The sequence below is a fragment of the Gopherus evgoodei genome, chromosome 9, assembly GCF_007399415.2.
Source record: "Gopherus evgoodei ecotype Sinaloan lineage chromosome 9, rGopEvg1_v1.p, whole genome shotgun sequence".
Lineage (NCBI taxonomy): Eukaryota > Metazoa > Chordata > Testudines > Testudinidae > Gopherus > Gopherus evgoodei.
The window spans coordinates 46,104,734-46,119,758 of NC_044330.1; the positions used below are offsets into that span (position 1 = coordinate 46,104,734).

The 15,025-nt window shown below is 41.5% G+C and overlaps 2 protein-coding genes across 11 annotated transcripts in view; one reads left to right on the plus strand and one right to left on the minus strand.

The window, feature by feature from the left end:
- The window catches only part of GPC1 (glypican 1), a 320,362-nt gene extending 316,469 nt beyond the window's left edge, over nt 1–3,893 (plus strand). For both annotated transcript variants that reach the window (XM_030574931.1, XM_030574932.1), the window contains exon 9: nt 254–3,893. In XM_030574931.1, coding sequence (XP_030430791.1) covers nt 254–471 — 218 coding nt within the window. In that variant the 3' untranslated portion in view covers nt 472–3,893. The remainder of the gene's footprint in view (nt 1–253) is intronic.
- A 764-nt stretch (nt 3,894–4,657) lies between these two features.
- ANKMY1 (ankyrin repeat and MYND domain containing 1) overlaps nt 4,658–15,025 on the minus strand; it is a 64,248-nt gene continuing 53,880 nt past the window's right edge. For 5 of the 9 annotated variants that reach the window (XM_030575949.1, XM_030575950.1, XM_030575947.1 and 2 more), the window contains 3 exons: nt 13,341–13,495; nt 9,138–9,191; nt 4,658–6,135 (listed from right to left, as the gene is read on the minus strand). In XM_030575949.1, the coding sequence (XP_030431809.1) occupies nt 5,930–6,135; nt 9,138–9,191; nt 13,341–13,495 (415 nt within the window). In that variant the 3' untranslated portion in view covers nt 4,658–5,929. Of the gene's footprint in view, nt 6,136–9,137; nt 9,192–9,328; nt 12,191–13,340; nt 13,496–15,025 lie in introns of those variants that run through there. The other 4 variants (XM_030575946.1, XM_030575951.1, XM_030575952.1 and 1 more) reach the window with 4 other exon arrangements.

Below are 15,025 nucleotides of genomic sequence, written 5' to 3' on the forward strand. Positions count from 1 at the left end.
CACTTCACGCCATCCCGTGTTCATTAAAGTACATCTAGTGAAGGAACACAATACAGATATTCCAATATATTCCAGACCATATACATGACAGATAGAAAGGAAAAACAGTGAATCAATCGTAGAATTCATTCCCCTGGGATTCTCCCGCCATCCCATCTGCTGGAATTTGTAAGCATCTAGAGTCAGTGGCTGTCCTGTGCTGAGCACAAAGTTTGATTTGTCAGTCTCACCCTGAGTTTCTGTCTGTGTGTAGGTGATGACATCAGTGGCTCTGGGAGCGGTGATGGCTGCCCTGATGAAGTCTGCGGCAAAAGACTTTCCAAGAACCCCAGCACCAGGCAGCCAGAAGTACATGCTATTCCGAACCAGTCTGGACGTGGCGTAAAGGGGGCCAGCAGCAAATTTTTGCCTTCCTCCTTGCTAATCTTCCTTTCTGTGGCTGTTATTGCAACGCAGTACTTGCGGCGGTAACTCACCTGCACAGCCATGAAAGAGACTGTGGCTGAGGTCTTAACTTTGCCAAAAAAATAAAAAATAAAAAAAAAGGACAATATTTAATTCATCTTGGAAAAAAAGAGGGAGGAAAAAAAAGGTCTCAATTGTTTGTGATATCTGGCAGTGCTAGAGCTGTTTCATCCTTGTTTGGTCTTTTTTGAATGCTGGGCCCTTCTTTCCATACCTCATTTTGTATTTCATTGTTTTGCCCCAAAGAGCCTCTTTGGGGCATCAAACAAGCCTTTGCAGATAGGGGAAAAGAAAAAATTATCTTCAGAGGGTCACGATTTGACTGACTGCAGTGGAGTATGCAATTGACCTAACATTGTTATACAACCATAGCCAAGAATGCCACTTACCACATTAACATCTAAAGCACGACAGTTTAGAACAGTGCAACTTTTAAAATTAGGACTGACAACAGCAGCAAGCACTCTGTTCTGTTCAGGAGCTATTTCATGATTTTCTACTGTATTTCTTAAGCAGGCAGAGAGATGATCCTTCACTCATTTGCTTTGATGTACGTTTTTCAACTAATTCCTTATGCTAATACAAACTCGATTAGCAATGGGATTCCTTATCCAAGCATTTGCAATGAAAATGCAACAGTCCTTTCACTTACAAATACACAGGTTGTTTTGTTTACTACAATTAGCCATCAGCGGCAATTAATAATGCTCCTACTTTGAAGTGAATGGGAGTGAGTTTTAGATTTTGCGTGATATTTGGAAACCACTGAAGTTAGCTATTAATGATAGTCTAATCTAGACTTGCAATCCAGTATCACAGTATGCAACATTGAGGTGAAAATATGCAGGGTGAGATTTGTCATTTGAGAGGTTTGTTTCCAACAGGAGACTGAAGCTCCTTGTTAATGACTTTCTACCAGACGGATCGTTGCAAATTGCTGTTTTGTGAAGTCTTGCATATTAATACACATAGAGTTATGAGGCCTAAAGCAATAAGTTACAGTATTGGGAGTCAGTGGGTTATTACTTACTTCCCTTGGCAGTTTGTGTGCCCAGGAAAATGACTCAGATGTAAAATCTGGGCTTTCAGATTCTTCTTAAGTGAATGTCTGCTCCCCCCCACCCCCCAACTTCACCACTGCAGTGACTAAAGCAGAAAACTGTCCAGTGTCTGAGTTACAGCCACACATTGAGTCAGTGGATCATCAGGAATTAAAACCCAGGACACTTCTAGACCTTCCAGTCCTCTGCTCTAAGCAATGGATGCACAGCCTCCTAATTTTAGCCAGTAATTTTTCGTAGCTTATTACATGAGTGCCAGGAGTGGATTCAACTAAAGACTTTGTTTTTGTCAACAAACGCTATATATAAATATACACACATACATATCTATCTGTTAAGGTGTCTGTGTTTACAGAGCTGTGCACTTTGGTTCCCTAGCTGGCTTAGCTCATTTGCAGATACAGTAAACATCGTTTGGAAAAGTATCTTTAGGAAATTTATCTAGAGTAACAACACAGTCCTACTGACTGTTTTTGGCAATGGGGAACCGTGAGTTTGGGCTCTGCTGTTATTAATTTTGTCTAATATTGTAATTTTTATTTTTGGGGAGAAAGCATATCTTATGTTTAAAATGTTTATAGGCTTATCAAACTTTTAAACACTTCAATGTCTTTCATTAAGGGGAAAAATATGTTTTGGTGCATAACAAGATTTGGGAAAAGCAGAATTTGATTTGTGCTGTCACTGTTTATGGAATGTGCAATTTAAGGTAAGACTGTAGGATCAGAGCACTAGGAATGTGGAGAGATATTGCAAGAAAGCAAGTGTCATGAAGGCCTCGTTCCCTTGGTTGAGTTTAAATTCCTAGTTTGTTGGGCAACTACCACTGTTTCCTAATCCAGCCACGTAATGGGGGCTGACATTTCTACTTCTGTTTCAAAACGTGGCCTGTGTTTAGGCCAGTTATGAGTCATTGTCCCACATTACACCTTGCTTCTGCACACACAATTTTAGATCATTTTGGTGCTGTATTCCCAGGATGCCACTAATTGTTGAAGCTTAAACTTGAGCCAGAGGCTTACCTTGTTGTTAGATTTAAATTATCTGGCTCTGGATTGAATTGAAGAAAGGTGAGGCTACTGGGCCTATCATAGTCTGAAGTGTAATTTCATTCAGGTTTGCCTTTATTGGTCTAGTGTAGTGATTTTTAGCCCATGTTGCCATTACGCATATAAATGAGCCTTCTATTATGTAACCCCTAACCCAGTGTCTGAGGGAGAATGGAAAACATTACATGTTGAAAGGGCATTAGAGTAGAATTTTTTAAATGATAAAGAAATTTGAGCACCACAGTCAATAGTTTTATAAATATTTAGTTGCCTATGGCTGTACGCAATGGAAGAGAAAAAAAAATCTCCTTTATCATGTAATTGCAGCCTGTTAGAGCACTGACACACAGTTCATGGCCCTAGGGGACAGTCTTGTTAAGTGCTTTATCCCAAGGGTTCTCAACCTTTTCCTTTGAGCTCTCTCCCCCACCCCACTATAAAAACTCCACAGTGGGTTCTCTGCATATAAATGGCAGAGCAAGTGTTACAGGGTTGCAAGCAGGGCAACTGCCTGGGGCCCCATGCCACATGCCCTCCTCCCCAAGTTGCTCAGGCTTCAGCCCCAGGTGGTGGGGCTCAGGGCACTGGGCTTCTGGGCCCAACTGGTGGGGCTATGGCCTTCTTCCCTGGGCTCCAGTGAGTCCAACACTGGCCCTGCTCGGTGGACCCTCCTGAAACCTGCTCATAGCCTCCCAGGGGGCCCTGGACCGCTGGTTGAGAACCACTGCTATAGCCTGTATCGAGGGAGTATGACTAACTTTGGAAGAGGAAGAGGAGAAAGGACCATTCGCTTCTCTGTTAGCAGGATGGAGATTCTCAGTGTTTTGACACGTAAAAAATACTCAGGGGATGCTGATGGGGGTTTGTTTAAGAATTCAGATAAGAACATGAAAATGAACAAACACCCACATCCCTGCAAAGTGGAGAACTAGAAAAATGGAGTCGTGGATTTATAGGCATCTCTGTCTTTAAACTTGCTCTTTTGTGCCATAATTTGTATGTTTTAACTAAGGGTGGGCTCATTAGCGGCTTTGAGAGCACAGATATTTATCATTTTGCAAATGACAGACAACCTATTCTTTTCTGGTGGGCTTGGTAGGGGATAAGGTATAACAAATATCCGCCATACACCTTTGCTTTAAAAAAAATGCATTTCTTGCTGGAGGATTAAGATTTATTTCACTTATTGGCATTGCTGGCCAGTTATATATTTCTTTCTGTTACCAAGGTACTTGTCACTATCTTGCACTCTTCATCTAAAGTTGAAATATGTTCTTTGAATCCTTGTATCAATAAAAAGGCTGGAGACTTAAATCTATATTTGTTCCCACTGTTACACATCACTACTTTATTTCTTCTGAGTTATATTTTGAAATGTGAGTAGCCCCACACTCAGTCCTTGGTTTGCCACTATCAACAGAATAGTATGGACATTCTGAGCCTCTCGCCTGCTCGAAAATGTCTGGCAGAGAGCAGCCACCTCTAGGTATAGGAGATGCTTAAAAACAAGATTAAATTTATTTATTGACATTTTAAAAAGTTACCATACTAAAGATTTTGTGTGTGTGTGTGTGTGTGTGTGTGTGTGTGTGTGTGTGTGTGTGTGTGTGTGTGTGTGTGTGTGGGAGGAGAGTGTAATAAAGGAGAAAAATCTTAAATAAAAAATTAGATTTACAACTAAATATTTGTAAACATAAGGCACAGTGTTAATTATTTACTACTGCACTCAAGATATTGCTTCTTGAAAAGTTAACAAAGGAAAAAGGCACTCATATCCCAGTAGAGAGCCGGTCTGAATTAAATAATCCACCACCAGTGCTCCCTTCAAATGAAATGATGTTGAAATAGCTTTTGTTTTCCTAGATACACAGTTCCATTTCCAGAGGTTGGTGAACTTGGTAATGATACTAAGGGGGTGAGCCCCAGACTTCTGGTAATCAAATACTGACAGGAGGAGTGCACGTCCCTGGAGGTTAAACGGCACCTAAAGGATTGCAGGTCCCCCCATTCCTCCTCACCCCAAACAAAGAAATTAATAAACTTCTTATCTTTATAAAGCTTACCAGTTTACTTGGTATTTACTAAAATCTTTCAGTTACAGGAGTTTAGATTCTATTTTATGTACACAGCTCCAAACAGCTGATATCTGTATTCTGTAACACTTAATACATATTTATCCATGGTTACTCTACAAGGAACAGTATTTATACAAACTACAATTCACTCATCTCAAAAATATATCTCCTGTAAATCCTCTCTGTATTATTATTTAAAATAACTGCCACTAGCTAGGAAAACAAAAAAAATTTTGTATCCAATTTTGTAGCTTTTATGAACACACCCCACATTAGCAAATGAGCTATAGGTAGGCCAAACATTGTGGAACTAGCATGCTCAAACTATATACAATCCAAGGATCAGTATGTTCTCAGCTATATCCATGTACCCCTGTGTAAGTCACATGGATGTGAGGAATGATATTCTGGTCCTTATGTACTCTGGCCAACATTTTCAAACATGACACTACAGACAGGCACATAAACAGGGCCTACTTTTTGGAGATGCTGAGTACCTGGATCCACTAGGAGTTGTAGGTGCTCAGCATCGCTAAAAATTAGACACCTAAACCAGAAAATTGCCTCCTTTTCCATGTGATGACCTCTGTCCCCCATATGAGCAAACATCCTGCTTCCATTCATGTCAACAGCAAAATGCCCATTGACTTGAACAGGTGTAGGCGCTAAAGTTTTCACCACCCCAGAGTGGTTGCATGTCCTCAGTTGCTAATAAAATGGAATTGAGGGAGGGTTGAGAGGCGAGAGCATGCCAGAGCAGATGGAAAGGTCTCCTTGCTGAACACAGTGAGCTTTGAGATTGTGAGACATTTTTCATGCTTTCGGAGCATACTCTGTTTTTCAGAAGATTTGGTCAGTTGAATAACTAAAATCAGTGTAACAGCCAAGTTGCCCCGCACCAATCACACTGTTATTAAGTGGAAATTCAAGCTCGAGGAGAGTGAAATTTTCATGGAATTGATGAGAGCTATAATAAAGTCAAATTCCAGATGCTATTTCAGTGGCATGAATAGCTCTTACACAGTCTTACCCCGTACAATAGTCATTTTTATCATCCAGCTCTTTCTTTACATGTCTAAGTGTAGAGGCGGCCATAATAATCAGTATTTTAAATTAAAAATGGAGAAGGCCCCTGGAAAATGACTATGGATGGCTAAGTTGTCATCAAAGGCATATCATTAGTATCCTATCGCTTCTTATTTGATATAGCACTTATTAGATAAAGGCAAGTTATGCCAGGTCAACTTATTCAACATGTTCATTTTTTTCTACCGTAGGATTAATTGTAACTATAATTCCCAGTGTAAGGAAGATTTGGGTGCATGTCATCAGCCGCTGCACATTGTCTGCCTGGACTTGGCTTCTTGTCATCTTTCCAGAAGACATCTCTTCTGCCTCTTCCATCTCTTCCCTCGCTTCCCTTTCTGCCAACAGGACTCTGCCTCTCTCTTGAAATGCCCAACTTAGTCTTAAGTTGATGCTTTCCTGTAAAAATATATAATAGATTGGCTTCTGAAGGAACAGTGGTTTCCTTGGCGCACAGTAAACTGGACACAGTTGCAAGCCTTCAAAATTACTGAGCCTTGACTCAATTTAACAAGCAACATGGAAGCATGACAGAAACTATACACCTGCTGACCTTTAAAGGGATAGTGTATGGCACTGATGTTTGTATTTTCTCCCTTCCATTACAACTTCTAAGAGTCTCTTAATGTGAAAAGTTACTTGCAAATTGTCAGCATTAACATGAGCTTGCCTGTAATTGCTAGGTAGCTACCTCAACTGCCAACATCACCACATCAAAAACATCACTATGTTTAAAATGCAAAGTAAAGCACAAAATAACCATGAAATGCTCCTAAGCACATAGTTTAGGTTACACACAGCACCCAAAAACCAGCCTGCAGGACCTACAGGTTGAGATTTTTCAAAGTAGTCCAAGAAATTTATTTAGACATCAGATCATTTTAAATATAAGAGGTGGCTAAATCCACTGGATGTGGAAAAAGCTCAACCATAAATGGCAGCACATGGCCGACTCATGAGATTCTTCAGTTTAGGCTACCATTCATCTTTAATGTAGAAGCTACATTAGCAAGGCAAATCAACCATAGGTTTGAAGCCTTGACAGTGAATCAGAAACGAGGGTGCTGTGTGTTAAGAGAGAGAGAGTTACCGCACATAATCATGAATGATGGCAAAACCATTGTCTTGCTCTGGTGGTCCGTTTAACTCTGAACTCGTGTGTGTGAGAGTTTGTCATAATCGTGCTATTTTTAAAAAAGTAAAACTTTGCACTGATAGTTTGGCCCTGACATACAATAGTAATGCCACTTTTCCCCCTTAGTCCAGTCTTTATGTAAATGTAACAAAATACAACAGTAACGATAAAAAGATGGCAAAGCAAACAGAGCGCCCCCCCCCCCAAGTAAAATACACTATTATCTCACTTGAAGTAATGTGAGCTCACTATGTTTGAGAGGGCAACGGGCCAGAAATGAGACACTAAAGACAACTGATAAGCAGCAAGAAGCTTGAATAATGGGAGCTTCACCCCAAAAGCTTCCAACTCGCTCAGTTGGCCCAGTTAGCTACAGCAAGGCATTCAGTTTTCTCTTTGTGACAACTGAAACAGGCACAAAGACAGTACCCAAGCACCTGTATGGCTTCAATAGATAATGCTTTCAAAAAAAAATCCGTCTTGCGCCAGACCTGTAACTTAAATCATGTTGTTGCACTTGCCTAAGTTATTGGCTAAATAAGTCTGTGTACATCACAGAGGGAGGGAACAAAAGCCACTTCTGCCAGCCCTAATAGCTCAGTAGGACAGGCCAAGTGCAAAAAGGAAAGTCAAACAACAAAGATTTGCTAGCACTTTAAGAAGGGGCTGAAAGGGAAACACGACCACTACTGTAGTAATAGGGTGAAATGTAATAGTGAAAAGTGCAAGGTCATGCATTTAGGGATTAATAACAGGAACTATTGTTATAAGCTGCAGAGGCATTAGTTGGAAGTAACAGAGGAGGAGAAGGATCTTGGAGTATTGGTTGATCACAGGATGACTATGAGCCGCCAATGTGATACGGCCTTGAAAAAGGCTAATGCGGTCTTGGGATGCATCAGGTGAGGTATTTCCAGTAAAGATAAGGAGGTGTTAGAACCGTTATACAAGGCACCAGTGAGACCTCAGCTAGAATACTGTGTGCAGTTCCGATCTCCCATGTTTAAGAAGGATGAATTCAAACTGGAACAGTTTCAGAGACAGGCTACTAGGATGAGCTGAGGAATGGAAAAACCTGTCATATGAAAGGAGATGTAAAGAGCCTGGCTTGTTTAGCCTAACCAAAAGAAGGCTGAGGGGAGATATGATTGCACTCTATAAATATATCAGAGGAATAAATACCAGGGAGGGAGAGGAATTATTTAAGTTCAGTACCAACGTGGACACAAGAACAAATGGATATAAATTGGCCATCAGGACGTTTAGACTTTAAAATTAGATGAAGGTTTCTAACCATCAGAGGAGTGAAGTTCTGGAACAGCCTTCCAAGGGGAGTAGTGGGGGAAAAAGACATAGCTGGCTTCAAGACTAAGCTTGATATGTTTAAGGAGGGGATGGTATAATGGGATAGCCTAATTTTGGCAATTAATTCATCTTTGATTACTAGCAGTAAATATGCCCAATGGCTTTTAATGGGATGTTAGATGCGGTGGGATTTCAGTTACTACAGAGAATTCTTTCCTGGGTGTCTGACTGCTGAGTCTTGCCCGCATGCTCAGGGTTTAGCTGATTGCCATATTTGGGGTCAGGAAGGAATTTTCCTCCAAGGCAGATTGGCAGAAACTTTGGGGGGTTTTCACCCTCTGCAGCATGGGGCACGAGTCACTTGTTGGAAGATTCTCTGCACCTTGAAGTCTCTAAACCATTATTTGAGGACTTCAATGGTCAGACACAGGTTTGATACAGGAGTGAGTGGGTGAGATTCTGTGGCCTGCATTGTGCAGGTCAGACTAGATGATCATAATGGTCCCTTCTGACCTTAAAGTCTATGAGTCTATGATTCTATTATTCAGTACTGCAGCAAAGAACTTGCTGGGCAGTGTTGAGATAGACTTGCTATCACATGTGTCTTGGAATTAAATAGCGGTTTTTTACATTCTTTTCTTTAAAAGCAGCTGCAGCAATTTCTTGCCAGTAACACTCCATGAACTACAACCAGTTAACAGTTGCACGATAATGGCTGTTTTAGAAGCTTTCTCTTAGCAAGTAAATAGTCTGCACTAGCAAGTGCCATACTTACTGCTTTCATAAAAAAAATGCCTGCAACTTCCACTAATTTAAACTTTTGAATTATTCTGAAGATTAAAGCCAATGTGTGAGACTGGTACCACTGAGCTAGTAGCTGGAATGAGATTTAAAGGACCAAAAAGTCTATGCAACAGTTTTTTAATGATGAAAAAGTTGCTAATAGTCAACACTGACTTACCATCAACCTCAGATTGTAGGTTGTCTTGATCAGAGTCCATTAATGATGAATCACCTTTAGCAGCAATAAAACAAGGTGCAAAGACATTTCAGAATAGTTGCTTGTGAGATTATATTGTGACTACTTCAAGGGATCAACCACTTCTACTGCACTCTAAGCAGTTTTAAAAAGTTGCTACCAGCCATAAATACCAATACAATTTATTTTATGAACCTTGTTCACAAAGTAATCATCATATTACATTTCCCAATATGCATATACATTTGCAGTTGTACAATAACTTTGACATAAAGAATATATACAGATTTTCAAATACAGAATAAATTGTAAACACGACACAAGGAACATGTCTTTAAAAAGAAATCTCTGGATAAAGTTAAAAAGGGAACATGCCAAGTTTTCAGTGATCTACCGCTGATCAGTGAGTGGCATTGTTGTGTCTTCAACAGATTCCTACTCTTTTTCAATGCAGGAAAAAAACAGCCATCACACAGGAATTCTTGGGGCCGGGGTAAGGATTATGTCTGATGGCACTTCCAGTTTTAACTCATTACTTTGTGGGAAAATCAGAGCTAAGGGGATCTTTAAGAGTCCTTGCAGTCTCCATTGTCTAGAATGATCTATAGCATGAGGTACTGGTTCATAATCAATTAACTGTATGATTTCTACACTCTAGCCTAGTGAACACTTCCTCCATCTAAAGGAACGTCATCAAAGGTACAGGCTATTAATCCATATCACAGCATGTTCAGATATCATAACTTCATGACAGGTTCTATATAGCTCCTTCAAAAACAATTAAAATGATCCTCCAGGTTGGCTCTGCTCATGGATCTGGTTATGACATATGGAGCCTTTCATCTACAAGTCACTATATGAAATATAGCCAAGTTAGGCATGATTGAAAAATTGCTCCCATCAACAGAGGGTTGTTGGCTTGTGTGAAATGTGTTTTGTAGTCTCAGTCCAGTCCATACGGAACAAGTCAGTTCTCCACAAACCACGGCTGCACCTTGTACAAATTGGAACCCTTCAAGGACAGTCTTTCAGTAGCTATCAAACACTGACGGAGTTCAGAGACTAACTCACTTTCACAGCGACTATCCATGCAGTACCGCTCTTGCAGACAAGCTGAATGTGGTCTCCAGGACTCTACCTTTAGTATTTTTCATGGCAGAATAAAACCTTCAGAAAGAAACATCTACAATAGTCAGCACTATACGCTGACTAGGCGCAGCAAATACGTTAAAAAAGCATCTGCCAAAAGCCAGCTTTGCAACAGGCAAGCCACACATGCCATTTCAATGGTTTGGAAATACTAGGATTTGTCAAAGACACTGCTCCAAAGATGTGCCAAAGTCCTCAGGTATGTATAAAATACATACAGCAGATTGTGTTGGGAGCAAGTGTTTTCTTAGTCCTCTGCTCTTTTCCAAAGAGCCTGTATTACTCTTGTTCTGCTTTTGAAGGCCGTCATGGTACCAGTCCACCATTTTGTCTTCACAGTCTGATGGCTACTCCCTGCATGTCTAACTCTTTTATAGCCGATACCATTATTTATCAATATAGTGATTCCCACTGCAAGCTAACTAATAACTTTGGCCTTTGATGCCAGGCCCTCAACATTTTTTTGCTAAGCACAAAATTTTCCATCACTTTTAATTAGACATTTTTCTTCAACTTCCCATTTGTGTTTCAACATTTTGGTTACATAAGTAAAGGTCAAGTGGCAGGTCTCTAGATGGGTCTTGCTGTTCTAAGAATATGAGGTGAATAGCAGCATTTTACAATAGAGCTATCACAGCTCACCAAGGCAGTCACAAGACCTCTCTCAGCCAATCTGGAGCTTTTCCCTTGCAACAACTCAGCAAGTGAATATATGCAGAGTACTAATATCATAAAGTACTTCTGCTGAGCTCAATCTTGACTGCACCTAACCCAAGCTTCAATTTTTGTTTTCAGAATGATAAGCAGCTATTATTAAAAGGAGGACATCTGGGATTTGTAGAAATGGTTTGGGATGGCCAATGCCAGAATTTCTTAGCTTTTGAAGGAATATGATTTAGGAGAATTTTTCCATCACTGACATTCCAGTTATAATGTAGCACTCATGTAGTTTCTTGACTCAAGGAACAGCTTGGACTGAAATCTTATTCTGAAAGTTTTAGCAGAAGTCTTAGATTTTTGGCACTTATAAAGCAGAAGATCTATGTTTTTTCCAACAGAATCCTCCAACACAGCTACATGTAGTGGAGTCAACACAATGGTAACTTCACTGCTGTTTACTGCCTGGATATTATTTAATCATATCTCAGGTGTAGTCTCAACACTTCATTTTTCTGATCATGCTGCTGTCATTTCTTAAGATGTAAACAAGATCCATGAGGTTGAATATGGCTTTTTTGTTGTTGCTTTTTCGTCTTCATTATTAATTCACATGGAAAGGAAAAAGTTCATTTGCATTAAATGGTCACTATTGCTGTCACAGGAGAGGTTGTCCCATCTCAGCAGAGGTCCTTCCCACTGTCCTGACTTGTTTGCTGTGATCAATATGCAACAGTAGGTTGGTCAGCATGATGAAGCAGCCAAAAAAATGACCATATTCTAGCAAGGTCAGCATCACCCTAGTTGGTCAAGAACTTAGTTTTCTTGTAGTCAAGATCTTATTGGGAAACTCTAATATCTTTTTGTTTAATGTGTTGTATTGATTTTTCAGCTAGCACCTACCACATTATTTGATAGTTTTTATTGCCATCTGGTGGTTTTGGGCCTGTACTGCAACTAGTGATCTTCCCCGTATTTCCTCCTCCTCCTACATGCACTGAAGCAGTAGCAGTAATGATATAGCATTTGATACATTTCCATACTTCCTTTATCCCCAGGGTCTCTAAAACATCTACAAACACATGTATATTTTATATATAGCACAGGCATATACAACCAAGTATATACAACAAAAGAAATGTAGCTGCCATCTGTAGAATGAAATACAGAAACAGCACAAGCAATGTAACAACAGCTTAAAGATCAGATATGAAGAACACCATCATATCCTGTTAAAAAAGCAGAAGGGATTGACTGCAAGTAAACAAAATTTAATAATCCATATTGTAATTTGGCTGGACAAGGTTAAACCTTGCTTGTGAAAAATCCAAGGGATCTTTAGAGGCTACAGGTGACAGTGTGCACTTTTTCCATTTCGTTAGTCTCTGACAGCACAGACCTAGCATTTTCCCAAGCCGCAGGTTTAATATAGATCCAGAGGGAAGAGTCATGTACTGAGTTGCCACTAAAATGTAGTTCAGTCCTAGAATGGCAGCACCATTTTATATATATGTGCCTTCATGTTCGAGAGATTTCTCATTCACTCAAATATATCAAGTATCAGAGGGTAGCCGTGTTAGTCTGGATCTGTAAAAGCAGCAAAGAATCCTGTGGCACCTTATAGACTAACAGACGTTTTGGAGCATGAGCTTTCGTGGGTGAATGCATGCATCTGAGGAAGTGGGTATTCACCCACGAAAGCTCATGCTCCAAAACGTCTGTTAGTCTATAAGGTGCCACAGGATTCTTTGCTGCTTACTCAAATATATGAACATCTGGCCTAGTGACAGCAAGTCTGCCTTTTTGTACCACTTCATTATGCAAGTCTCCTACAGATGTGTAGAACATTTTTCTTGTATCAGTGTGTATATTTTTATAGTTACTATACAAATAGTGCAGATTACAAGGGCTGAAGTGAGAGGCATGGTATTTGTGATTCAGTGGACCAAGAAGAGAATTTCACAGTCTTTTCATTTTTAATTGCATAAAGGTCAGCAAAAGGTTATTTCTGTGCTGAAAGGCCCATATAACCTGGTTTATTGGGCACCTGAGGCACAGAAATCTGTGCTCGCTGTAACTTAACTTTTATTTCTGCTTTGCCGTTCACCTTTAAAAAGTCTCCTAGGCTGAAATCAATGATAATGCCACCATACCAAGCTTCTTACATCTAACCGTTTTAGTAAGTATGAGCCCACTCAAGGTCAACTGATAACTTAAACTTGTTGCTATGAATTTTATCTTGCCTTAGTGTTTAACTAACATACATTTAATAACATACCATTAAAAACAGGCCATACACTTCAGCAACGTATTTCAACGTACATGTCCCACATGCCTTGCTTTCCCTGCACTCTATGAAGTATCATCAGTCAAACCTACCTGGAGCTCCTAAGCACTCGCGTTTGTGACGCTCATTCCAGGCTTTGACTTTACAAGCCTTGCTGCAAGTGAAGATCTCGTAACAACGTGTGCAAAGAGTGAGTCGAATCCCTATAGCCCGCCCACATTGGTAGCAGTATTTAAAGAAGGGCTGCCTGGAACAGAAATAGCATGAGAAGGGCCATCAGGAGAGTTCATGTTTATTATTTTGTTTTTCATGGCTTTGCCAACATAGTCACACTTTACATGGCAAAGGAAATCAAAATGTCTCACAATACAAGGGTAAATATCTGCCCTCATGCACCAAGGTAACCAAGAGGAGTGAGGCACTGTGGTGGATCACAGTGCTTATGTTGCTATCTGTGGAACAAATGAACACAAGCAGCAATGCAAAGTTAGGTGTATCAAAAGGCAACAGGCCCAAGCCTGCCCCATACTGAAGCCCCCTCATTTGCCAATTCATTGTGCACACCAGCCCGACTCCTTGCACTGGCTCGCTCGCCAGTACTAAATGTAGGAGTGAGTCTCTATGCAAGATTGTATTTGTGACCTGCCATATTCAAGTAGTCAGATTTGGAGAAGGTTTGTAAAAACCTCATTAGTACTGAGAAACACAACACAGCCACTGCTGGAGCATACTGCTTGCACCACAGCAACTCTCCATCAGTTTAGGACAAGACGTGAAGAATATTCTATCCCGGGGCGGGCAAACTTTTTGGCCTGAGGGCCGCATTGGGTTTCGGAAATTGTATGGAGGGCCGGTTAGGGGAGGTGGTGCCTCCCTAAACAGCCAAGCGTGGCCCGGCCCCTACCCCCTATCCGACCCCCGCTGCTTCTTGCCCCCTCACAGCACCTCCCCCCCAGGACTCCTGTCCTATACAACCCCCCCCCCGTTCCCTGATGCTCCCCCCACCAGGACCACTGCCCCATCCAACCCCCCTCTTCTCCCTGTCCTATGACTGCCTCCCACTGCCTTATCCAACCCCCCCTCCTTCCTGACCACCCCCTGGGATCCCTGCCCATATTCAAGCCCCCTGTTCCCTGCCCTCTGACCGCCCTGCCCCCATCTACAACCTTGCTCCCTGCCCCCTTACCGCACTGCTTGGAGCACTGGTGGTGCTACAGCCGCACCGCCTGGCTGGAGCCAGCCACGTACCGTACAGCACAGAGCACCGAGTCAGGCCAGGCTTTGCAGCTGCACTGACCCAGCAGCTCACAACCCTGCTGTCCAGAGCACTGCGCCAGAGGCAGGGTGAGCTGAGGCTCCAGGGTGAGCTGAGGCAGGGAACAGCAGGGGAGAGGCCGGGGGTAAGCCTCCTGGGCCAGGAGCTATGGGGCTGGGCAGGAAGGTCCCGTGGGCCAGATGTGGCCTGTATTTGTCCACCTCTGTTCTATCCCATTGATGCAGCAGGACATATTTAGATAGGCAGAATGTACTTACCCCCGTTGCAATGTGGCCTAGGCACTAGAGAGAAATGTCCCTGTACCTTTTAAAAGCATCTTGGGATCTTAAAGAACCACAAGTGGTCAGGACCTCTGTTCATCTCATCCCAAACATCCCCTCCCACTCCACACTCATTACCTAATCTTACACCAGTACAGAGGGCTGAGCACCATGCTGGATTACTGGTTCAGTGTTGACCCAGACAAAAAAGCACTGCCTACTGACTCTCCACCACTAACTT